This window comes from Balaenoptera ricei, chromosome 4, assembly GCF_028023285.1.
Source record: "Balaenoptera ricei isolate mBalRic1 chromosome 4, mBalRic1.hap2, whole genome shotgun sequence".
Classification (NCBI taxonomy): Eukaryota; Metazoa; Chordata; class Mammalia; order Artiodactyla; family Balaenopteridae; genus Balaenoptera; species Balaenoptera ricei.
In genome coordinates, this window is record NC_082642.1 from 90,360,038 (window position 1) to 90,387,330 (window position 27,293).

At 40.7% G+C, this 27,293-nt stretch overlaps 1 protein-coding gene across 1 annotated transcript in view; it reads left to right on the plus strand.

The window, feature by feature from the left end:
* LMLN (leishmanolysin like peptidase) overlaps positions 1-27,293 on the plus strand; it is a 127,432-nt gene that overhangs the window by 76,695 nt on the left and 23,444 nt on the right. The window contains exon 16 of the mRNA XM_059920915.1: positions 16,110-16,292. Within this exon, the coding sequence (XP_059776898.1) occupies positions 16,110-16,292 (183 nt within the window). The remainder of the gene's footprint in view (positions 1-16,109; positions 16,293-27,293) is intronic.

Consider the following 27,293-nt stretch of genomic DNA (forward strand, 5'->3'; position numbering starts at 1 on the left):
GGTAAGTCTAAATACAAGGGAGAATGAAGGCCTAAGAATTGGGTACTAAGAAATGAGTCAAAGACGAGGGAAACAGAAAGGGCCAGGGGAGCAAGCGTGTGCATGCAGAATGACCAGACCTTGTAGTGCTGGATGGGGAGGGGCTGCCATCTGTACTTGCCTCCAGGGTGTCAGTGCACTTGAGAGTGCCTTCTGACACTTAGCACAGTGGAGATACTGAATCTAGTGACTGAACATTGAAGAAGTTATTTGTTGCGTACTTACTATATTCAACGTGTATTTAGCACCAACTGTGGCAGGCACTCTGCTGGGCCATAGGAACACAAGAAACAGACAGACATGGTCTTTGTCCTGGAGTCAGTGAAGGAGGGGCACAATTAAGCGATTATTTACGGTAAAGTTTAGACTTGAAACTGATGGAATAATACATATAGCATGCTGATAAGAAAGAGTGGAGAGAGCAAAGGCTTAAGATAAAAGACAGATGCCCAATCAAGTCAGGCTCTGAGAGGTTAGAAGGTGGGAGCAGAGCACCGCACCTTCCACTGTGAGTAGGACACGGAGGGAAGCGGGAGCACGTTTGTTAGGTTTGGTGGCTGTCGCTGAGTTCCCAGTCCTGAAAGGGAGGGAAGTCACCATTGTCTGAGGTGAATAGGGTCTGAGATCTGAAGAGCACAGTTGGCCCTGGCCCTCCATATTTGCGTAAATTCTATCCCCAGTTGGTTGAATCGCGGATACGGAACTGCAGATGCAGACGGCCTACTGTATTCTGCCATTTTATATAAAGGACTTGAGCCTCCACAGATTGTGGTATCTGCAGGGGATCCTGGAACCAATCCTCCTGCGGATACGGAGGGATGAGTGTATTAAAGGTTTAAGCTTCTGTAAACAGATATGTTTTTTTTTTATAATTTTTTTTTTTTTAATTTTTTTTTTAATTTATTTTATTTATGGCTGTGTTGGGTCTTCGTTTCTGTGCGAGGGCTTTCTCCAGTTGTGGCAAGCGGGGGCCACTCTTCATCGCGGTGCGCGGGCCTCTTGCTATCGCGGCCTCTCTTGTTGCGGAGCACAGGCTCCAGACGCGCAGGCTCAGTAGCTGTGGCACACGGGCTTAGTTGCTCCGTGGCATGTGGGATCCTCCCAGACCAGGGCTCGAACCCGTGTCCCCTGCACTGGCAGGCGGATTCTCAACCACTGCGCCACCAGGGAAGCCCATGTAAACAGATATGTTTTGGTGACGACTGTTCTGGGTCTGTTTTTTCTGGAAGACAGTGTATACCTTTTCAATCCATAGATCCAAGGCTAAAAATTTCAAATAATTTTTTCGAATTTTACCTTAATTTACTGTTTTCAGTTTTACTCTTTAGGAACGTCAGTTATGTAGAAGCTTGTCTTCAATTACTATCACTTTTTCTCTAATCCTTTATTTTTTTTTTAATTTTTATTGGGTTATAGTTGATTTACAATGTTGTGTTAGTTTCAGGTGTACAGCAAAGTGAATCAGTCATATATATCCATCCATTCTTTTTCAGATTCTTTTCCCATATAGGTTATTACAGAATATTGAGTAGAGTTCCCTGTGCCATACAGTAGGTCCTTGTTAGTTATCTATTTTATATATAGTAGTGTGTATATGTTAATCCCAATTTCCTAATTTATCACTTCCCCCCATGTTTCCCCTTTGGTAACCATAAGTTTGATTTCGAGTGCTGTGAGTCTGTTTCTGTTTTGTAAATAAGTTCATTTGTATCATTTTTTTTTTATAAGCATATTAGTGGTTTTTCTTTTTTTTTTTTTTTTTTAAATTATTTATTTGTTTATTTATTTATTTATGGCTGTGTTGGGTCTTCGTTTCTGTGCCAGGGCTTTCTCTAGTTGCGGCAAGTGGGGGCCACTCCTCATCGCAGTGCGTGGGCCTCTCACTATCGCGGCCTCTCTTGTTGCGGAGCACAGGCTCCAGACGCGCAGGCTCAGTAGTTGTGGCTCACGGGCCTAGTTACTCCGCGGCATGTGGGATCTTCCCAGACCAGGGCTCGAAACCGTGTCCCCTGCATTGGCAGGCAGACTCCCAACCACTGCGCCACCAGGGAAGCCCCATTTTTTTTTATTAGATTCCACATATAAGTGATATATTTGTCTTTCTCTGTCTGACTTACTTCACTTAGTATGATAATCTCTAGGCCCATCCATGTTGCTGCAAGTGGCATTATTTTGTTCTTTGTTTAGGGTTGAGTAATATTTCATTGTATATATATACCACATCTTATTTATCCATTCCTCCATCGATGGACATTTAGGTTGCTTCCGTGTCTTGGCTACTGTAAACAGTGCTGCAATGAACATTGGGGTGCATGTATCTTTTCAAATTACAGTTTTCTCCGGGTGTATGCCCAGGAGTGGGATTGCTGAATAACGTGGCAACTCTATTTTTAGTTTTCTGAGGAACCTCCATATTGTTTTCCATAGTGGCTGCACCAATTTACATTCCCACCAACAGTGTAGGAGCGTTCCCTTTTCTCCACACCCTCTCCAGCATTTGTTATTTGTAGACTTTTTAATGATGGCCATTCTGAGCAGTGTGAAATGGTATCTCATTGTAGTTTTCTTTTTTTCTTAAATTACATTTTTTATTGAGAAAAAATACACATAACATAAAATTCACCATTTAACCATTTGAAGATGTTTCTTTAGTAAATTCAAGATGTGATGCAACCCTTCATTCCTAATTGTAAACCGTCTCAGACTTTTCAGCTTGTTGCACCTGAACAGGTGTGGTGCTCCTGACACTTACTGGGCAGGGGCCAGAAATGCTGCTAAAGTCCCAGAAGAGAGAATTATCTATCTCCAAAGTGTTGAGGCTGAGAGACCCCACTCTACACCATTACAGCACCACATCACATCCAAGGAAATAAACAGCCATTCAGTTGTGTCATCCCTACTGGTCTCAAGAATGTCTTTACAGCATTTTTATTTCAGTTCAGAGGCAAGGTTCACATGTTTGGTTGCTAGATCTTTTTATTCTCTTTTAATATAGAAGAGTATTCTCTGCCCCATGCTCAGCCTTTTTGTCTGATTACTTTTTGTAAGACTTCAGGCCAGTTTTAGCACTGCATTCTGTTTCCATATTTTATTATTACCTTTTTTTATTGAAGTGTAGTTGATTTACAGTGTTGTGCCGGTCTCTGCTGTACAGCAAAGTGACTCAGTTATACACAGAAACATTCTTTTTAAAAAATTTTTTAAATTTTAATTTATTTTTTATACAGCAGTTTCTTATTAGTTGTCCATTTTATACATATTAGTGTATACATGTGAATCCCAGTCTCCCAAATCATCCCGCCACCACCCCCCCACCTGCCACTTTCCCCCCTTGGTGTCCATACGTTTGTTCTCTACATCTGTGTTTCTATTTCTGCTCTGCAAACTGGTTCATCTGTACCATTTTTCTAGGTTCCACATATATGCGTTAATATACGATATTTGTTTTTCTCTTTCTGACTTACTTCACTCTGTATGACAGTCTCTAGATCCATCCACGTCTCTACAAATGACCCAATTTAGTTCCTTTTTATACCTGAGTAATATTCCATTGTATATATGTGCCACATCTTCTTTATCCATTCGTCTGTCGATGGGTATTTAGGTTGCTTCCATGACCTGGCTATTGCAAATAGTGCTGCAATGAACACTGGGGTGCATGTGTCTTTTTGAATTATGGTTTTCTCAGGGTATATGCCCAGTAGTGGGATTGCTGGGTCATATGGTAATTCTATTTTTAGTTTTTTAAGGAACCTCCATACTGTTCTCCACAGTGGCTGTATCAATTTGCATTCCCACCAACAGTGCAAGAGGGTTCCCTTTTCTCCACACCCTCTTGAGCATTTGTTGTTTGTAGATTTTCTGATGATGCCCATCCTAACTGGTGTGAGGTGATACCTCATTGTAGTTTTGATTTGCATTTCTCTAATGATTACTGATGTTGAGCAGCTTTTCATGTGCTTCTTGGCCATCTGTATGTCTTCTTTGGAGAAATGTCTATTTAGCTCTTCTGCCCATTTTTGGATTGGGTTGTTTGCTTTTTTAATATTGAGCTGCATGAGCTGTTTATATATTTTGGAGATTAATCCTTTGTCCATTGATTCATTTGCAAATACTTTCTCCCATTCTGAGGGTTGTCTTTTCGTCTTCTTTGTAGTTTCCTTTGCTTTGCAAAAGCTTTTAAGTTTCATTAGGTCCCATTTGTTTATTTTTGTTTTTATTTCCATTTCTCTAGGAGCTGGGTCATAAAGGATCTTGCTGCGATGTACGTCATAGAGTGTTCTGCCTATGTTTTCCTCTAAGAGTTTTATAGTGTCTGGACTTACATTTAGGTCTTTAATCCATTTTGAGTTTATTTTTGTGTATGGTGTTAGGGAGTGTTCTCATTTCGTTCTTTTACATGTAGCTGTCCAGTTTTCCCATCACCATTTATTGAAGAGACTGTCTTTTCTCCATTGTATTATCCTTGCCTCCTTTGTCATAGATTAGTTGACCATAGGTGCATGGGTTTATCTCTGAGCTTTCTATCCTGTTCCATTGATCTATATTTCTGTTTTTGTGCCAGCACCATATTGTCTTGATTACTGTAGCTTTGTAGTATAGTCTGAAGCCAGGGAGTCTGATTGCTCCAGCTCCGATTTTTTCCCTCAAGACTGCTTTGGCTATTCGGGCTCTTTTGTGTCTCCATACAAATTTTAAGATTTTTTGTTCTACTTCTGTAAGAAGTGCTACTGGTAATTTGATAGGGATTGCATTGAATCTGTAGATGGCTTTGGGTAGTAGAGTCATTTTCACAATATTGATTCTTCCAATCCAAGAACATGGTATATCTGTCCATCTGTTTGTGTCATCTTTAATTTCTTTCATCAGTGTCTTATAGTTTTCTGAATACAGGTCTTTTGTCTCCTTAGGTAGGTTTATTCCTAGGTATTTTTTTCTTTTTGTTGCAGTGGTGAATGGAATTGTTTCTTTAATTTCTCTTTCTGATCTTTCGTTGTTAGTGTATAAGAATGCAAGAGATTTCTGTACATTAATCTTATATCCTGCAACTTTACCAAATTCATTGATTAGCTCTAGTAGTTTTCTGGTGGCATCTTTAGGATTCTCTATGTATAGTATCATGTCATCTGCAAACAGTGACAGTTTTACTTCTTCTTTTCCAATTTGTATTCCTTTTATTTCTTTTTCTTCTCTGATTGCCATGGCTAGGACTTCCAAAACTATGTTGAATAATAGTGGCGAGAGTGGCCATCCTTGTCTTGTTCCTGCTCTTAGAGAAAATACTTTGATTTCACCATTGAGAATGATGTTTGCTGTGGGTTTGTCGTATATGGCCTTTATTATGTTGAGGTAGCTTCCCTCTATGCCCGTTTTCTGGAGAGTTTTTTATCATAAATGGGTGTTGAATTTTGTCAGAAGCTTTTTCTGCATCTATTGAGGTGATCATATGGTTTTTATTCTTCAGTTTATTAAAATGGTGTATCACATTGATTGATTTGTGTATATTGAAGAATCTTTGCATCCCTGGGATAAGTCCCACTTGGTCATGGTGTATGATCCTTTTAATGTGTTGGTGGATTCTGTTTGCTAGTATTTTGTTGAGGATCTTTGCATCTATATTCATCAGTGATATGGGTCTGTAATTTTCTTTTTTTATAGTACCTTTGTCTGATTTTGGTATCAGGATGATGGTGGCCTCATAGAATGAGTTTGGGAGTGTTCCTTCCTCTGCAATTTTTTGGAAGAGTTTGAGAAGGATCGGTATTAGCTCTTCTCTAAATGATAGAATTCACCTGTGAAGCCATCTGGTCCTGTACTTTTGTTTGTTGGAAGATTTTTAATCACAGTTTCAATTTCATTCCTTGTGATTGGTCTGTTCATATTTTCTATTTCTTCCTGGTTCAGTCTTGGAAGGTTATACCTTTCTAAGAATTTGTCCATTTCTTCCTGGTTGTCCATTTTATTGGCAGAGTTGCTTGTAGTAGTCTCTTACGATGCTTTGTATTTCTGTGGTGTCTGTTGTAACTTCTTTTTCATTTCTAATTTTATTGATTTGAGTCCTCTCCCTCTTTTTCTTGATGAGTCTGGCTAAAGGTTTATCAGTTTTGGGGCTTCCCTGGTGGCACAGTGGTTGAGAATCTGCCTGCCAATGCAGGGGACATGGTTTCGAGCCCTGGTCTGGGAGGATCCCACATGCCGCGGAGCAACTAGTCCCGTGAGCCACAATTGCTGAGCCTGCGCGTCTGGAGCCTGTGCTCCATAACAAGAGAGGCCACGATAGTGAGAGGCCCGTGCACCGCGATGAAGAGTGGCCCCCACTTGCCGCAACTGGAGAAAGCCCTCGCCCAGAAACGAAGACCCAACACAGCCATAAATAAATAAATAATTCAAAAAAAAAAAAAAAAAGAAGCTTTTGGTAGAGGACTGCTTATATAAATTAGGCATATTCACAAACTAGAATAGTTTATAACTATTTTAAAAAATGGTTTATCAATTTTGATTATCTTCTCAAAGAAGTAGCTTTTTGTTTTATTGATCTTTGCTATTGTTTTCCTTGTTTCTATTTCATTTATTTCTGCTCTGACCTTTATGATTTCTTTCCTTCTACTAACTTTGGGTTTTGTTTGTTCTTCTTTCTCTAGTTCCTTTAGGTATAAGTTTAGATTATTTATTTCAGATTTTTCTTGTTTCTTGAGGTGGGCTTGTATTGCTATAAACTTCCCTCTTAGAACTGCTTTTGCTGCATCCCATAGGTTTTGGATCATCGTGTTTTCATTGTAATTTGTCTCTAGGTATTTTTTGATTTCCTCTTTGATTTCTTCAGTGATCTCTGTTATTTAGTAACGTATTGTTTAGCCTCCATGTGTTTGTGTTTTTTATGGTTTTTTCCCTGTAATTGATTTCTAATCTCATAGCGTTGTGGTCGGAAAAGATGCTTGATATGATTTCAGTTTTCTTAAATTTACCGAGGCTTGATTTGTGACCCAGGGTGTGATCTGTCCTGGAGAATGTTCCATGTGCACTTGAGAAGAAAGTGTAATCTGCTGTTTTTGGATGGAATGTCCTATAAATATCAATTAAATCTCTGTGGTCTATTGGGTCATTTAAAGCTTGTGTTTCCTTATTAATTTTCTGTGTGGATGATCTGTCCATTGGTGTAAGTGAAGTGTTAATGTCCCCCACTATTATTGTGTTACTGTCGATTTCCTCTTTTATAGCTGTTAGCAGTTGCCTTATGTATTGAGGTGCTCCTATGTTGGGTGCATATATATTTATAATTGTTATATCTTCTTCTTGGATTGATCCCTTGATCATTATGTAGTGTCCTTCCTTGTCTCTTTTAACATTCTTTATTTTAAAGTCTATTTTTATCTGATATGAGTATTGCTACTCCAGCTTTCTTTTGATTTCCATTTGCATGGTATATCTTTTTCCATCCCCTCACTTTCAGTCTGTATGTGTCCCTAGGTCTGAAGTGGGTCTCTTGTAGACAGCATATATATATGGATCTTGTTTCTGTATCCATTCAGCGAGCCTGTGTCTTTTGGTTGGAGCATTTAATCCATTCATGTGTAAGGTAATTATCGATATTTATGTTCCTATTACCATTTTCTTCATTGTTATGGGTTTGTTTTCGGTAGGACCTTTTCTTTTCTTGTGTTTCCCACTTAGAAAAGTTCCTTTATCATTTGTTGTAGAGCTGGTTTGGTGGTGCTCAATTCTCTTAGCTTTTGCTTGTCTGTAAAGCTTTTGATTTCTCTGTCGAATCTGAATGAGATCCTTGCCAGGTAGCATTATCTTGGTTGTAGGTTCTTCCCTTTCATCACTTTAAATATATCATGCCACTCCCGTCTGGCATGTAGAGTTTCTGCTGAGAAATCAGCTGTTAACCTTATGGGAGTTCCCTTGTATGTTATTTGTCACTTTTCCCTTGTTGCTTTCAATAATTTTTCTTTGTCTTTAATTTTTGTCAGTTTGATTACTTTGTGTCTCAACGTGTTTCTCCTTGGGTTTATCCCGCCTGGGACTCTCTGCACTTCCTGGACTTGGGTGGCTGTTTCCTGTCCCATGTTAGGGAAGTTTTTGACTATAATCTCTTCAGATATTTTCTCGAGTCCTTTCTCTCTCTCTTCTCCTTCTGGGACCCCTATAATGTGAATGTTGTTGGGTTTAATGTTGTCCCAGAGGTCCGTTAGGCTGTCTTCATTTCTTTTCATTCTTTTTTCTTTATTCTGTTCCACGGCCGTGAATTCCACCATTCTGTCTTCCAGGTCACTTATCCGTTCTTCTGCCTCAGTTATTCTGCTGTTGATTACTTCTAGTGTATTTTTCATTTCAGTTATTGTATTGTTCATCTCTGTTTGTTTGTTCTTTAATTCTTCTAGGTGTTTGTTCTTTAATTCTTCTAGGTCTTTTTTAAACATTTCCTGCATCTTCTCGATCTTTGCCTCCATTCTTTTTCCGAGGTCCTGGATCATCTTCACTATCATTATTCTGAATTCTTTTTCTGGAAGGTTGCCTATCTCCACTTCATTTAGTTGTTTTTCTGGGGTTTTAATCTTGTTCCTTCATCTGGTACAAAGTCTTCTGCCTTTTCATTTCGTCTATTTTTCTATGAATGTCTCATTGTAGTTTTGATTTGCATTTCTCTAATAATTAGCAGTATTGAGCATCTTTTCATGTGCCTGTTGTCCATCTGTGTATCTTCTTTGGAGAAATGTCTAGTTGGGTCTTCTGCCCATTTTTCGATTGGGTTATTTTGTTGTTGTTGTTGCATTGTATGAGCTATTTGTAAATTTTGGAAATTGTAAGTCCAGCATGTTACATATATGTATATACTTAGTAAAATCTAGATCCTTTTCATTTTAGGCCATATTCCTTGAAGAGCTGGATAAAATGTGTTATTCTGTGACATAGCTAAGGATTTAGAAAGGACTTGGTAGTGAAGATTCCTGTGGGGAATATTTTGGCTCCTGAAGAGCTTCACCCAGAAACAAAATCTTAGCTACTTTCCTCATTTCACCCAGCTTTCCTTCTTTGGATTTTCCCAATTCCTAAGCTTCTCAGAGGGAAGAAAAACTAGTTAATTTGGATGCTTTCCCTGGAACAGTTTTTACCAGTCACAGTCTTTTTCCCTTCACTTCTGCACCTCTGTGGCAGTGTTGCCTCCATCAGTGCATTTGTTTTCATGCCCAGCTTCCCATAGATCAGACTGGACACCAGAGTTTTCAAAAATTCCCTGGTTAAAAGGAGGCAGATGCCAGCATTAGAGGAAAGACAGGAACAGTACATAGTCCAAAATTAGAGGAAAGAAAAGCTAGAAGGAAGTAGAACAGCTAACCGTTTGGAAGGAGCCATCACAGTCTTCTGCTCACTGTGAAGACAAGGAATACAAACTTTCTTTCTTATACCCTCTGTGCCCCCTCAGCCTCCTCCATCCTTACTCCCTCCCCTTATCTACATTAGATCTCATTGTCTCCCATTTCAGTCTACTGCAGTGGATCTCAAAGTGTGGTCCCCTGGACCAGCTGCATTCATCAGAAATGCAATTCTTTTTTTTTTTTTTTGGCCACGCCTCACAGCTTGGGGATCATAGTTCCCCGACTAGGGATCAAACTTGGCCCCCGGGCAGTGAAAGCATGGAATCCTAACCACTGGACCACCAGGGAATTCCCATAGAAATGCAGATTCTTGGGCCCCATTCTAGATCTACTGAATCAAAAACTCTAGGGGTGGGGCTTCCCTGGTGGTGCAGTGGTTAAGATCTGCCTGCCAATGTAGGGGACACGGGTTTGAGCCCTGGTCCGGGAAGATCCCGCATGCTGCAGTGCAACTAAGCCCATGCACCACAACTACTGAGTCTGCACTCTAGAGTCCATGAGCCACAACTGCTGAAGCCTGCGTGCCCAGAGCCCGTGCTCTGCAACAAGAGAAGCCACCACAATGAGAAGCCCACGCACCGCCACGAAGAGTAGCCTCCACTCAGCGCAACTAGAGAAAGCCCGTGAGCAGCAAAAAAGACCCAGTGCAGCCAAAAATAAATAAATTAATAAATTAATTTTTTAAAAAAAACAAAAAAACTCTAGGGGTAGGGCCCTGCAATCTGTGATCTAACAAGTCCTCTAAGTGATGCTCTTGGAAACTCAGATTTGCAAACTACTGCCCTAAACTCTCTTGTGCTTCTTACCAAGATCCACTTGGTAAAATTCCAACTTTGGATGAACTCAGTTATCAGCCTTGGCCTTAACTTATACCTGGGCAGATGAGCCCTGCTAGGGAAAAGCACTCAGTTGAATGTATATACACTCAAGTGGGTTCTGCGCAGCAATCTTGTCTTTCTCTAGTCACTTTCTCTGCCACCCTTAGGGTTGCCAGAATTAGCAAAGAAAAACCAAAAACAGGACACACAAATTTTAATTTCAAATAATGATATACTAAAAAATTATTTGTTGTTTATCTGAAATTCACATTTCACCGAGCAACTTGTATTTTTATTTGCTAAATCTATCAACCCTAACTAGGAGATATATATAGTCAGTAGGCAGGTAGTTGGAAAGAGAGCCTGGATGTAAAGTGGAAGAGAGCAAACACAGGATGGAGCCCACAATAAAACCATGTCAGTCCTTGTTGCCTCTGACCTTGACGGTACAGATGTCCTGGAGAAGCTGGGACCCTTCATCACAGAACTAAACACACACACCTGGTCCAAAAGCCAGAGATTCTGTAGGAGGATCCAAAGGAAGATAGGGCAGTTGTAGGCCTGGCTGATGCCTCACACCAGCAAGGTGAGCCAGCAAATAAATGAAAATGTGTGTGAACGGCAGAATGGCTATTGCTTTACTTCTGCCCTCAATGTCCTGCAAGAATGTCTCTGTGAACCATCCTAACTGGAAATACACAGGGAAGGGAATTTTGGGAGAAGTAGCTTAACCTAGCCAAGGTGACACATTACAGTCCACCATGCCCATTCTCCAATTTAGAAAGAGGCTTGATATTAAGTGCCAGGGACAGATGAAAATTTGCCCAGGAAGAAATAGCTACCCTTTGGGAGAGCAACATGGTAGAAGAAGATACTGTCTTTGTCTTTCCCCTTCAATCTACAACCAGTAAAACATCCACAACTCAACAAGGTGCCTCTGTGCAACATACCAGAATGCCAGAGAATTCCACACATCTGTACAACTAAGGGTGGGTGGGCTGGAACACATAGAGGAGGTAGAACTGGGGGAACAGCAGAGGCAGTGCCTGCAGTCCTGGCCCTCTGGCTGTGGCAGTTGAGCCCAAAGCCCCAGAGAACCCAGCAGCAGCAGGAGAGGCAGTGCACACCACTCCAGCCTCTTGGCCACAGTGGCACTCATGGCCACAGGTAACTGGGCAGCAGTGACAGTGGGGCCTTGGACCCTCTTCCTCCAGCTGTGGAAGCACCCATGACTCTAGCGCCCTCCACCCCAGCAGCAGTGGCAGAGCCCAGGAACCTAGCACCAGACACAGCAGAGGAGCCTTCATGACCTTGGCTCCCCTCCCCACCCTCCCCCTCCGCTGACAGCCACAGAGCCTGCAACTCACAAGATCCCAAATGCAGAGGAAGAACCCACCATCCTGGTGCTTCAGGTGGTGACACTAGTGACACTGGCAGCAGCAAAGGCACCGACAACCCTGGAGGCAAATGCAGTGATAAGGACCACATGGGGCCACACCTCTGATGGAGGCAGTGGAGGGTGAAAAGTTCTTTCTCTTACTGAGGCAGCGCAACAAGAGAAACCAAAAACTTGTGCTATGGCGCCACCTACTGGAAAAGAAAAGAAAGGCCTCTAATTTCTAATTTGTTGAATTGTTAGAATCAAATAGAAAGGTGCTCCCTGTTCCACATGCCCTGGCAGAGGAACTGAATAGACATTTTTCCAAAGAACACATACAGATAGCCAACAGGCACATGAAAAGATGTTTAACATCACTAATCATTAGGTAAATGCAAATCAAAACCACAATGAGATATCTCCTCACACCTGTCAGAATGGTTATTATCAAAAAGGCAAGAAATAACAAGTGTTGGTGAGGATGTGGAGAAAAGGCAACTTACATATAAATGGAAAGATATTTCATGCTCATGGATTGAAAGAATTAACATTGTTAAAATGTCCATATTACCTAAAGCAATCTGCAGATTCATTGCAATCCCTATCAATATCCCAAGGACATTGGTGACATATACTGTTGGTAGGAATATAAATTGGCACAGCTACTGTGGAGTACAGAATGGAAGCTCCTCAAAAAATGAAGACTAGAACTACCATATGATCTAGCTATTGCACATCTGGGTATTTATCCAAAGAATATAAAAACACTAATTTGAAAAGATTTATGCACCCTTATGTTCATTGCAGCATTATTTACAATAGCCAAGATATGGAAACAACGTAAGTGCCCATCAGTGGATGAATGGATAAAGAATATGTGATATATAGATGTATATAAAATGGAATATTACCCAGGCATAAGAAAGGTGAAATCTTGCCATTTGTGACAACATGGAGGGACCTTGAGAGCATTATGCTAAGTGAAATAAGTCACGTAGAGAAAGACAAATATCATATGATTTCATTCATAAATGGAATATTTAAAAAATAAAAATAAATGAACAAACCAAACCAATCAAAAACAAACACACAGAATATAGAGAACAGAGTAGTGGTTACCAGAGAGGAAGAGGCCAGGGGGAAGGCAAAATGAATAAAGGGGATCAACTGTATGGTGACAGAAGCCAACTGAATTTTTGGTGGTGAGCATGCTGTAGTGAATACAGAAGTAGAAATGCTTGTTGTGTACGTGAAATATGTAATGTTATAAACCAATGTTACCTCAGTAAAAAATAAAATATAAAAAATCATGAAAAGACATATAATAAAGTACAAGAGAAGACCAAAAAAAAAGAAATAGCTACATTTTGTTGAATGCTTGCTATTTTAGGACATCTCATACTCTTTTTTATTAAAGTACAGTTTATTTACAATATTATATTAGTTTCAGGTGTGTGACACAGTGATTCGATATTTTTATAGATTATACTCCATTTAAAGTCATTATACAATATTGGCTATATTCCCTCTGTTGTACAATACATCCTTGTATCTTATTTATTTTATACCTAGTAGTTTGTACCTCTAAATCCCCTACCCCATTTTGCCCCTCCCCCATCTGGTAACCACTAGTTTATCGTCTATATCTGTGAGTCTGTTTCTGTTTTGTTATATTCATGTGTTTGTTTTATTTTTTAGATTCCACTATAAATACTCTTTATACACATTTTACTTACATAGGTATGGGTATACATCCATTACAAACATGATCTCATTTAGTCCTTATAACAATGCGATAAAATTGGTATTACTAATACTATTTCATAGGTGAAGAAACTAAGGTTGGAGACATTGTCCCATGAACATACAACAAGCAAGGGGCAGAGCTTGACTGAAGCCAGATCTCTCTAAAGCCTGTGTTCCTAACCATTAAGTTCTGTGCTACCCAGCCTCCCAATAAACTGTGGACTTTGTTATTTCATAAGCACTAAATCTGCATTCAGTCTACTGACCACCTGGGAAACCTTCATGCACTAGTGCTCAGTGATTGATCCTTGACACCACTAGTTTGGGGAAAAGTTCCTGAGGCACTCATCACACTCCCTGAGAAGTCACCTGAGTTGGATTCCCAGCCCTTTCACTTAGTAATTGGGTGGCCTTGGGCAAGTTACTTCACCTTTATCAGCTTTACTCTCCTCATGAAGGCAGTAATTCCCACCTTACAAAACTGTAAAGATAGATAATACCAATACTAGGAGAACATCTGGGACAGCCTGATTATCCTAGACAAATGGGAGTCTCCGCCTTCATCCCCAAATGGGAGTTCTCCGCCTTTCTCAATGGACTAGCTACTATTGCCTGTGTCTAGGCTAAAGGCCCTTTAATCTATATCTTCAATCCTAATCTCTTATTCTTCCTCTAGATCTGTATTTCCTGTTTCCCACCAGGAGGCATAGCCAACTCCAAATCATCTTACACTTGAACAATTATTCCCAGTTTTTCAATACCAAATACCATCAGTGCCATCTTCAATACCATCTTTCTGGTCCTTGAGCTTACTTCTTTAAAATTACCTCCATCTCTCTCTCCTTGTACCTTGTCAGACATTATGTGTGCAGCATAACTACTCTTTCCCAAGAAAAAATACTTCAACTCCTAGTGCCATATTTTGAAAAGTATATTAGCAAATTATGTTTGATAGTTGCCAAGAGAGTAGATCTTAAAAGTTCTCATCACAAGAAAAAAAATGTTTTCGTAACTATGTATGGTGACAGATGTTAACTAGACTTACTGTGGTGATCATTTCACAATATATACAAATATCAAATCATTATTTTATCATCTGAAACTAATATAATGTTATATGTCAATTATACCTCATTTAAAAAAATCATACTGTGAAAAAAAAGTACATTGGCAAACTTGAGTAAATCAGAACACAATGATCATGATGATGGGGGCCTGGAAACTGGCATACTAGAATGAACATATGTATATCAAGGAAATAGGGAGTTTCCTCCGTTAGAACAGAAGCCTAAGGGTTGTCAATGGGAAGAAAAAGTTCTTTCTCTGTGGGCTTCAAAGTACAGACCTCATCCATGGGAAGTGAATTTCTGCTCGACACAAGGAAATTTTCAGGACTTGAGTCTCTGCCACTGAGGTTGGTTATGGCCATTTGGGGTTCTCTGTCTCTGTTTCATCTGCTTGCTCCTTCCATTCTCTGCGGGGAGGAGGAAGATTTAAGCAAAAAGACATAGTCACCTTCTGCTGTAAGAATCTTAAGGAAAGAGCTTGCTAAGTTTCAAGTATGTGCATACCAGCACCTCTGCTGAATGATTTTAGACACACTGGAATCATATGCTACCCATTTGGGGCCTGTTTGAAGCCTGGCTTCCCAGCATCAGTGGCATGAAACCTAAAGGCTGCTAATGGCAAAGAAGAGATTATAATCCCCCTCTGAGCCAACCAGACACTTCAACTCATAATATTGCCTTGAATAATAAAATGGTATACTTCTTTGGTATATCTAGCATGTTCATTTTCAGCTTGGAGAGCCCCAGTTTCAGGCTATTGTTTGGGTCTTTATTTATCTACCTTCTAACCAAGGCAGTCAATGTTAGCAAGACAGAGACTTCTCTTTTAAATGGCCCTTCTGCTCTTAAGAGTATGAGGACCAGAGCAAAGGGACTTGGCAGATAGGCCCCACTGGCCTGAATACAGAAGATGTGGTGGTAGGATGAAGCAGGGAAGGCTCCTGAGGGTGGGCATGGGGAGAAGGGTAGAAGAAGTTCAGAGGACAAGAAGAAGTGCCTACCCATCCAAAAGGAAACTGCATAGAAACAGAAAAGAAATATTTTGCTCCATCCTCCAGAGTCTGAATGTGTTCACTGTGGTCCACAAATGGAGGGACATGAGAAGAGAAGTACACAGGGATCTTGGGCTCTGGACGTGCTCAGACCAGAGAGAAAGTAGAATTGATGGCTGACCTGCAGGTGTTGGAGCAGTGTGCCTGGGTTCTGATCCAGATCCCACCACTCACTCACTACCTGCCTCAAGCAGGCTGCTTAGCCTCTATTGCCTCATCTCTAAAAAGGCCATAATGTCCCTGGGCCTCTGAAGGGGATTAAAGGACTTAAATTTAAATCGGTTAGAACAGGCTAGCATGGGGAATTCCCTGGTGGTCCAGTGGTTAGGGCTCTGTGCTTCCACTGCAGGGAGCACGGGTTCAATCCCTGGTCGGGGAACTAAGATCTCACACACTGTGTGCAGTGTGACCAAAAAAGCCTAGCATGAAGGAAGCCCTCAAAAATGTTAACAATCATTTTCTTTAGATGGGAAGTTGACCTTCAGTGGCTTCCAAAGTTCTTCACCCTCTGAGATGTTTTGTTAATCTTGTGACTTTTTTCCCCTTCACCTCAAGTCCTGGCTCTCTCTTTTCCTATCCATTTCTATAGATATTCCCCTGATCCAGGATTCTATGCTTGTGCTTGATAGGATGAAACAAAAGGAGAGCTTCGCATTGTTCCCATTTTTGTTGGCTTTCGATTGTCCCCACATGGATCTCTTGAACACCAGCCCTTTCTCCTGACGTCTGCTTTCAGCTCCTTCAACTCCCTTACTGTGTGGTTCTGCACAACAGTGAAGAAAATATCAAGGCTCCAAAACAAGATGAGGCAGGTAAGCTCCTACCCAGACTCCTGACGCAAGTCAGTGCTCACAACGTGACTCACCAGGTAGGCTGGGACAGTTGTAGCATCTGCCCCGGGCTTGCCTTTGCTCCCACCCCCAGCAGCCTGGCCACCAGCAAGCAAGGTTCTCCTGAGTTCTCCAGGCTTTATCTTTTGATTCAGGCCAGAGTGAAACCCAGGAGCCCATGAACTCCAGACAAACAACCTGAGAAAGGGCTCTCTCTACCCTGCCTCCAGGTCAGCCCCCAGAACCATGCTTCATCTTAATCTCCGCTGACAGGTCCATTTTCTGGACAGTTTCTTTTTATTGCATTCAGTGTCCTTCTCTCAAGCAGGCACACAGCTTACACAGCAAATCCTGATTGGCAGGTGCATCAAGGAGTTTCACAGGCAAGTTCAAGCATGTCTGAAGCCAACCTGAAAGATTGTGCCTCCCCTGTCCTGGCTTCCTGCCATCCAAACTACACAAAGCAGCAGTACCTCTGCCTCTACACATCAGTTTGAACATGTCCCATCTCACCCTCAGTTCCCTCTGGCGTGAATTTGCACTTCTTACGTTGAAGTTAATTATATGTACTTTTTGCCTCTCAGTCTTTGCCCTTAACATGTCTTAGTCGGTTCATGCTACTATAACAAAGTATCACAGGCTAAGTGGCTTATAAACAACAGAAATTTATTTCTCATGATTTTGGAGGCTGGAAGCCTGAGATCAGGGTGCCAGCTTGGGTGGGTAAGGACTTCTTCCTAGTTCATAGCTGGTGCTTTCTCTAGTGTCCTCACCTAGTGGAAGGGGCTGGGGAGCTCTATGGAGAGCTCTTTTACAAGGCACTAATACCATTCATGAGGGCTCCACCCTCAAGACTTAACTACCTCCCAGAGACCCGACCTCCTCATACCATCTCATTGGGCATTAGGATGTCCACATATGAATCTGGGGAGGGACACAAACATTCAAATCATAGCATCATCTATGTTTTCCTCATTAATGTTGTGCTCAGATGCCTGAGGATAGCGAGGTGAGTTGGCTTCTTGTCACCACATAAGTTGTGTGGGTTTCCACTTTTCTGTCCTCACATATGTCATTTCCCTAGCCTAAACTAACCTGCCTTCTGCCATGTCACCCCCACCAAACTCAGCCCAAAAGATGATTCAGTGTTGGTACTCCAGGCTCACCTTTGGCTTTGCAATTCATGGTTACAAATGTACAAACATCTCACAAATATGAGGCTTGTTATAAGTGACTTTGTGCTTAGTGGTAGCCTGTGGATTACTAATCAAAATGGCAACAAACACATGCTCCAACTTGGATGGCTTAACCATGAGGACATTATGCTAAGTGAAATAAGCCAGTCATAAAAGAGCAATATTGTATGATTCCACTTGTATGAGGTACCTAGAGTAGTAGTCAAATTCTTAGAGACAGATAGTAAAACAGTGGTTATCAAGGTCTAGGGGGAGGAAGGAATGGGTAGTTACTGTTTAATTGATACAGAGTTTCATTTGGGGATGATGAAAAAGTCCTGGAGATGGATGGTGGTAACGGCTGCACACAACAATGTGAACGTACTTCATATGAATGAACTGAACACTTAAAAATGGTAAATTTTGTGAATTCCCTGGCGGTCTAGTGGTTAGGACTCCAGGCTTCCACTGCAGTGGGCACTGGTTCAACCCCTGGGCAGGGAACTAAGATCCTGCATGCCACGTGGCCCAAAGAAAGAAAGAGAGAAAGAGAGGAAGGGAGGAAGGAAAGAAGAAACTTTGTGATAAACGAATTGTAGACCATGAAAAGACTGAAATTTCTAACTTGGCTGAAGGGATATTTGAAACAAGAGTAATAATGTCAGCTAAAATAAAACCTCAAGTTTAAGAAACATTCTTTTTTTAAAAAATGGTAAATTTTATGTATATTTTACCACAATAAAAAACTTTTAAAGTGATACATGGTGATTATAGAACTTTCAGAAAATATGAATAATAAAAAGAAGAAAATAAAAATACAGTTAAAAGGTTTTCACTTAATATATTATAAACATCTTCCTAGTCACAAGGATAATCTTCTATACAACTTATTTAAAGGCTGCATCATATTTTATTTTATGGATATATATTAATTAACGTAATCAATATGCTATTAGTGAATATTGAGATAATTTCATTTTTTAACTATTAAAAAGATTACGGCAAGAAACATCCTTTTAGCTAAATCATTATGACTATTAGGAGGTAGGTGTGGTTATAAAAGGACAAAATGAAGTATTTTTGTGGTGATGGAATTGTTCTGTATCTTGACTGGTGGTGGATACACGAACCTTCATATGTGATAAAACTGCATAGAACTAGTTACACACACACACACACACACACACACACACACAAATGAGTACAAGTAAAGCTGGGAATGCGTCAACAAGATCTGGGGATTGTATTGAGGTCAATATCCTAGTCGTAATGTTGTACCATAGTTTTACAAGATGTTATCATTGGGGGAAAGTGGGTAAAGGGTGCAAATTATTCCTTATAACTGCATGTGGATCTACAATTACCTCAAAATAAAAAGGCTTAATCTCTTTAAAAGTGAAGGGAAAAGGATGCACATCAAAAATTAGTTTATTAAGATAAATTTTTAATAACTGAGTTAAAAGCACTATTTTAAAGACTTTTGATACATACTACACTCCAGAAAGGTTTTACTGTTTACGCTCCTGCCAATCTTATAAGAGCTCTACCTCATAACACTAAATATTATTACTAAAAATACCCTTTCATCCAATCACAAAATTATTTCTCATCATTATTTAATTCCCTCAAGGTTTTAAAATAGCAACAGACTGTCATTTCTCCATATTTAATTAAGTAAAAGTTGTCCCGTGTTCTTTTCATTTTTATATTGGTTAATGCCTTCTCATTCCCATTTGCTGAGAAACTTCCCTTTAGGGAATGCACATTAGAATTTGAAAAGTGCTGTGTGTAGAAGACATTGATGAACATTGTTAATTTTTTTCTCCCTCTCTCCACCCTCAACAGCATTATCAGCTCTATGGCAACAGACCCTTTACCCATTTAAGCTCACCTTTACACCCCTAGTACCTAGAGAGCATTTGGCACAGAGTGAGTGCTTAATAAATAATTATTCAAGAAAGTTTAGAAATTAACCAAACTCTGCTCCTTAGGTTCTGTGTCTTCACTCTGGAATGAGCAGCAGACACTCAGGGTGGACTCTGGCAACTATTAACATTACAAGGGTGAGTCTTGTGGGTGTGGAAAGGAAGGCCCCCTGTGGAGCTGATTTCTTGGTTCAGCTTTGCAAGTGCAAGGAGGGCGATCTGAAAAAGTCTGGGAGTGATAGTTGGCCTATAGGCTTGTAAAAGGTTGGCCATATTATGCCTCAAACCCTAAGCTCAGTCAAAGTGAAACTTGTGTTATAGTGTTGGTGATACAATACTATTCAGTCAATGAGAACAGCAAGCAGTAAAAAAAAAAAAAAAAAAAAAAAGGATGCTAGACAATTGTGGATAATCTCAAACCCACAGTAGCCTTCCCCATCATATGCCTGCTCTGCAAGGTAGCTCAAAATGAGTATATGACAAGTCTCAAATGTTTTTTCCCACTGTACCTCTGTAGCAGGACAGGCAGAGACAAAAACATTGTGAAAAATGTCATGGGGCTCACCCCTTCCTATTAGAATGTAAGCTCTCTGAGGCACAGATTTCTTTTATTCTCATTGATGTCTTCCAGAGCCGAAAACATTTCCAGCCAATAGTAGATATTCAATAAACATTTCTTGAACTTTTGCAGGGGGGAAAAAAATGAGCAAGATGCTCTTGTTTTATGATGCCTGTTCTCAACGGCCAATACCTTCTAGAATTGATCTACCCCCCTAGTCCAGTCTTTTGAGAGCATCCGGGATGCTAGGAAAGACTCCACTGTGAACCTAGGATTCTGTTTGTGTCTGAGCCTGGTGCCCAAGACCATAATCCCAAGGGCAGCTTCTTAATCTTCTCTTAACTATGGGAGGCTGGGTTTTGAGGCCTGAAGCAGTAGCATAAGACTTGATAAACCAGCTAGGAATAGGGGCAAGGCACCAGCATGAGGACAGGAAGAGTTTCACCCTAGCTGCCCAAGGATGCTTTTACCTAACTGAGAGTCTTTTGATTTCTCATTGGAATTTTCCCCTCTGATCTCACTGAGAAGCTCAAAAAACAGGTACTAACCCAGTACATAGAAACTGGCTTGGGGATTTACTTAACAGTCTTTGGAGAAGGGTTGATGTTGACTCAGGGTTTGCAAAGCCTGAGTGCTTAGTTCTCTCCCTAGTCCCCAAAACACACCTCACCAAAATTGTGTGCAATCACAGTTACCACTCAGTTTAGCAAAGCAAGAGCAAATCTTGACTACCAAATGCTCCAGGCCTCACATGAGTCATCATTCAGCTCTGTGCATACAGCCCAGATGTAAATCACACAGGCATATAGCTGGCGGCTATGTTCTTATACACATTTGGACCTGCTTCCTGGAATCAGAAAAAGCAGCCTTTACCTGTGACTTCTGCCAAGTTACTCTTCCCCATCCCCCCCCCGCCCCCCAATATGAAACCTGGCTGGAAGTATTTCCTTGGTACTGTGAAGTTGGGCTAGGGATTGGGAACCTAGCTCCTCACTTGCCAGGGTCACAGGTACACTGTGCTCAATTGACTGAGCCTCTGCCTCAGCTTCTCTATGAGGGTTCTTAATCACAGAACCATTCCAAGCTCATTCCGTTCAGCCCCTTGCCTCCTGGCAGCTCACTGCTGAATAATCCAAGAGAAACATTTAGATATCTCCATTAGCAGAGATACCCAGAGATATTTTATACAACAGACAAGCTTATGGAATCATTTTACTTTTTTATATTTTTTCTCCCACATAAACAAAATTCCTCTTGGAAAAACTAAATCTTATTATTTGCCACAGTTCTTTAGTCAGCAGTGAGTTCTAGGTCCAGCTCAGAGTTTCAGTTTTTCCCTTTTCTTTTTTAATCTGCTTCTCCAAGTGCTTCATCTCTGGGTAAGAGTGTCACACATCTCTGAATCCCCCTTGTCTCACAGACAAACAGTTCACCTCTTTGTCCGACATGTTTCTATCATGATTGCTGCCCAATTTTCTCATCTCTGCTTGCTTCTGCCCCCAAATCAGTGGCATCCATCATAAAGCCTAGTGCTTCTGAATTTTTTCTTCACACATCTTCCCCTCAGGGCAAGCTTTCTGTCTTTTGCCTATGAATGTTTTGGTTAGTCAGTGCATGCCACAGTGTACTTTCATTCCCTCCTCCTGTATTAATGGGCATCAGTGATGTTCCAGGCTTGGGGGACTCAGCAGTAAATAAGCAGACATGGCTCCTGCAGTCTCAAAGCTTACAGTCCTGCCTCTATTTCATCTTTACATATTTATATATATATATATATATATATATATATATATATATATATATATATATATATACACACACACACACACACATACATAAAATATCTTCTTTATCCATTCATCTGTTGATGGACACTTAGGTTGCTTCCATATCTTGACTACTGTAAATAATGCTGCTATGAACATTGAGGTGGTTATATCTTTTTGAATTAGTGTTTTCATTTTTTTCAGATATATACTCAGGAGTGGAATTGCTGGGTAATAAGGTAGTTCTATTTCTAGTTTTTTAAGGAACCACCATACTATTTTCCATAGTGGCTGCACCAATTTATATTCCCACCAACAGTTTACAAATGTTCCCTTTCCTCTACATCCTCGCCAACATTTGTTATTTGTAGGTATCTCATTGTGGTTTTGATTTGCATTTCTCTGATGGTTAGCGATGTTGAGCATCTTTTCATGTGCCTCTTAGCCATCTGCATGTCTTCTTTGGAAAAATGTCTATTCAGTTCTTCCCATTTTTTTAAATTGAGTTGTATGAGCTGTTTACATATTTTGGATATTAACCTCTTAGAGATCATATCATTTGCAAATACTGTCCCCTTTCAGTAGGTTGTCTTTTTGTTTTGTTGATGGTTTCCTTTGTTGTGCAAAAGCTTTTAGGTTTAAGTAGGTCCCATTTTCACAGAACTAGAACAAAAAGTTCTAAAATTTATATGGAACCACAAAATATCACCAAAGCAATCTCGAGAAAAAAAGGAAAAAGAACAAAGCTGGAGGTATCACACTCCTTGACTTTAGACTATACTACACAGCTACAGTAATCAAAACAGCATGGTAGGGATTTCCCTTGTGGCACAGTGGTTAAGAATCCACCTGCCAATGCAGGGGACATGGGTTCAAGCCCTGCTCTGGGAAGATCCCACATGCCACAGAGCAACTAAGCCCATGTGCCACAACTACTGAGCTTGCACTCTAGAGCCCACGAACCACAACTACTGAACCTGAGTGCTGCAACTACTGAAGCCCACGTGCCTAGACACCCATGCTCCACAAAAAGAGAAGCCACCGCAATGAGAAGCCCGCACACCACAACAAGAGTAGCCCCCACTCACTGCAACTAGAGAAAGCCTGCGCACAGCAACAAAGACCCAATGCAACCAAAAAATAAATAAATAAATAAATTTAAATTAAAAAAAAAAAGATTATATCTGAAAAATTAAAACAAAAGAAAAACAACATGGTAGGGGCTTCCCTGGTGGCGCAGTGGTTAAGAATCCGCCTGCCAATGCAGGGAGCATGGGTTTGAGCCCTGGTCCAGGAAGATCCCACATGCCATGAAGCAACTAAGCCCGTGCACCACAACTACTGAGCCCACGCTCTACAGCCCACGAGCTGCAACTACTGAGCCGGCGTGCCAAGAGCCCATGCTCCACAACAAGAGAAGCCACCGCAATGAGAAGCCAGCACACTGCAACAAAGAGTAGACCCCCTCGCCACAACTAGAGAAAGCCGGAGCACAGCAACAAAGACCCAATGCAGCCAAAGATAAATAAATAAATAAATATTAAAAAACAACAACAACAACAACATGGTACTGGCACAAAAACACACATGTAGATCAATGGAACAGAAAAAAACCCATGCACCTATGGTCAATTAATCTATGACAAAGGAGGCAAGGATATACAATGGAGAAAAGACAGTCTCTTCAATAAATGGTGATGGGAAAACTGGACAGCCACATGTAAAACAATGAAATTAGAACATTCCCTCACACCATATACAAAAATAAACTCAAAATGGATTAGAGACCTAAATGTAAGACCAGACACTATAAAACTCTTAGAGGAAAACGTAGGAAGAACACTCTTTGACATAAATCACAGCAAGATCTTTTTTGGTCCACCTCCTAGAGTAATGAAACTAAAAACAAAAATAAACAAATGGGACCTAATGAAACTTAAAAGCTTTTGCAAAGCAAAGGAAACTACAAACAAGACGAAAAGACAACCCTCAGAATGGGAGAAAATATTTGCAAATGAATCAATGGACAAAGGATTAATCTCCAAAATATATAAACAGCTCATGCAGCTCAATATTAAAAAAACAAACAACCCAATCCAAAAATGGGCAGAAGAGCTAAATAGACACTTCTCCAAAGAAGACATACAGATGGCCAAGAAGCACATGAAAAGCTGCTCAACATCAGTAATCATTAGAGAAATGCAAATCAAAACTACAATGAGGTATCACCTCACACCAGTTAGAATGGGCATCATCAGAAAATCTACAAACAACAAATGCTGGAGAGGGTGTGAGAAAAGGGAACACTCTTGCACAGTTGGTGGGAATGTAAATTGATACAGCCACTATGGAAGACAGTATGGTGGTTGCTTAAAAAACTAAAAATAGGGACTTCCCTGGTGGCACAGTGGTTAAGAATCCGCCTGCCAATGCAGGGGACAAGGATTCAAGCCCTGGTCAGATCCCACATGCCGCGGAGCGACTAAGCCCATGCGCCACAACTACTAAGCCTGCGCTCTAGAGCCCTCAAGCCACAACTACTGAAGCCCACATGCCTAGAGCCTGAGCTCCACAACAAGAGAAGCCACCACAATGAGAAGCCCACGTACCGCAGCGAAGAGTAGCCCCCGCTTGCCGCAACTAGAGAAAGCCTGCGCACAGCAACAAAGACCCAACGCAGCCAAAAAAAACCTAAAAAATAGAATTACCATATGACCCAGCAATCCCACTACTGGGCATATACCCAGAGAAAACCATAATTCAAAAAGACACATGCACCCCAATGTTCACTGCAGCACTATTTACAATAGCCAGTTCATGGAAGCAACCTAAATGCCCATCGACAGACGAATGGCTAAAGAAGAAGTGGTACATATATACAATGGAATATTACTCAGCCATAAAAAGGAACAAAATTGGGTCATTTGTAGAGACGTGGATGGACCTAGAGACTGTCATACAGAGTGAAGTAAGTCAGAAAGAGAAAAACATATCATATATTAACACATATATGTGGAACCTAGAAAAATGGTACAGATGAACCGGTTTATAGGACAGAAATAGAAACACAGATGTAGAGAACAAACGTATGGACACCAAAGGGGGATAGTGGCGGGAGGGGTGGTGGTGGTGGGATGAATTGGGAGATTGGGATTGACATGTATACACTGATGTGTATAAAATGGATAACTAATAAGAACCTGCTGTATAAAAAAATAAATAAAATTAAATTTAAAAATTAAAAAAAATAAGAGTAACTAGGAAAAAAAATAAAGAAATCAGAACATTTCCTCACACCATATACAAAAATAAACTCAAAATGCATTAAAGACCTAAGTGTAAGACCTGAAACCATAAAACTCCTAGAAGAAAACGTAGGCAGAACACTTTTTGACATAAGTCATAGCAATATTTTTTTTTGGCTCTATCTCCTAAGGCAAAAGAAATAAAAGCAAAAACACAGTTTCCATTTTAAAGAACCAGGTATTTCAGAAAGGACTGGTCCTGGAGGCAGTGTGGTATTCCAATGCCCATGGTATGGCTGAAGCTCCGGGGACAAACTGGAGACCACCTCACCCTTCTAAGGGCGCAGCTGCCTCTCAGCACCAGTCCTGTTTCCAGGAAAGGCTGTGGACCCAGTTTTGACAGATCTTCCAATTTTTCAAGAGGAGCTATAAAACATAATTTGATATAAAATCTTTTTATTTTTAAATATTAGCGGACTTCCCTGGTGGCGCAGTGGTTGAGAATCCGCCTGCCAATGCAGGGGACACGGGTTCAAGCCCTGGTCCGGGAGGATCCCACATGCCACGGAGCAACTGGACCCGTGTGCCACAACTACTGAACCTGCGCTCTGGAGCCCGCGAGCCACAATTACTGAAGCCCACGTGCCACAACTACTGAGCCCGTGTGCCTAGAGCCTGTGCTCCGCAACAAGAGAAGCCACCACAATGAGAAGCCCACGCACTGCAACAAAGAGTGGCCCCCACTCTCCGCAACTGGAGAAAGCCTGCACGCATCAATGAAGACCCAACACAGCCAAAAATTTTTTAAAAATATATATATATATATTAGCAACTTTTTTTTTTTTTTTTTTTGGCCACACCGTGTGGCTTGCAGGACCTTAGTTCCCTGACCAGGGATTGAACTCGGCCATGGCAGTGAAAGCACTGAGTCCTAACCACTGGACCTCCAGGGAATTCCCATTAGCAACTAATTTAAACACTGCATAGACCAAGTATATCTGGTGGTTCCATGGCTTTGAACTCTTTTATGATTACATATTAAAATTTTCTGTATATAATTTGTTCTATTGTTTGCCTTAAAGACCTTTGCGATTCTTTTTGCCACATCCTCATCAAAATTCCCCCTTTGTACTTTCTAATATGTCCTATCATCACAAGTACACTCTGTTCCCACTGTCTTAAACCCCAGGCAGATGGAAGATATAACACCTGCCAATTCTTGTCTTTCCTGCTTTGTTTCGTTAAACCCTAAAATCAGCATATTGTTAAACAACTTCACATATATCAGTCCCAGGTCTTTCCCTAAGGCTGATAAGATTTGATAAAACTAGTTTAGCTGCTCCCTATGTTATACTACAAAGGCCTCAGAGTATTTGTCTCCCCCAAGCCCTGGTAATTAAACATTTGTCCTTTATGAATCTTGGGATTCATAGGACTTATGCTTTTTTCTTTTTAATTAATTTATTTAATTTATTTATTTTTGGCTGCATCAGGTCTTCGTTGCTGCGTTAGGTCTTCGTTGTGGTCCGCAGGCTTTCTCTAGTTGCGGCAAGTGGGGACTACTCTTCATTGCAGTGCGCGTGCTTCTCATTGTGGTGGCTTCTCTTGTTGCGGAGCATGGGCTCTAGGCACGCGGGCTTCAGTAGTTGTGGCACGCGGGCTTCAGTAGTTGTGGCACACGGGCTCTAGAGTGCAGGCTCAGTAGTTGAGGTGCACGGGCTTAGTTGTTCCGTGGCATGTGGGATCTTCCCGGACCAGGGATCGAACCTGTGTCCCCTGCATTGGCAGGAGGATTCTTAACCACTGCACCACTAGGGAAGTCCCCTTATACTTTTTTTAAATTTTTATTTTATATTGGAGTATAGTTGATTTACAATGTTGTGTTAGTTTCAGGTGTACAGCAAAGTGATTCAGTTATACATATAAATATATCTTCTTTTTCAGATTCTTTTCCCGTATAGGTTATTACAGAGTATTGAGTAGAGTTCCCTGTGCTATACAGTAGGTCCTTGTTGATTATCTATTTTATATACAGTAGTGTGTATATGTTAATGACAACCTCCTAATTTATCCCTCCCCCGTCACCTTTCCCCTTTGGTAACCATAATTTTGTTTTCTAAGTCTGAGGACTGATGCTTTTTACACTGTGGCAGTGTTGTTTCCCTGAAAGTTCTTCTTTCCCTGGCAGAAAATGTTCATGGTTTCTTCATGTATTTACTTTTTACTATTTTTTTAAAAATTGTGGTAAAATATGTATCTCCTCAGTTTTGTCATTTTAAATATTTTTATGTGTACAGTTCAGTGGCATTAAGT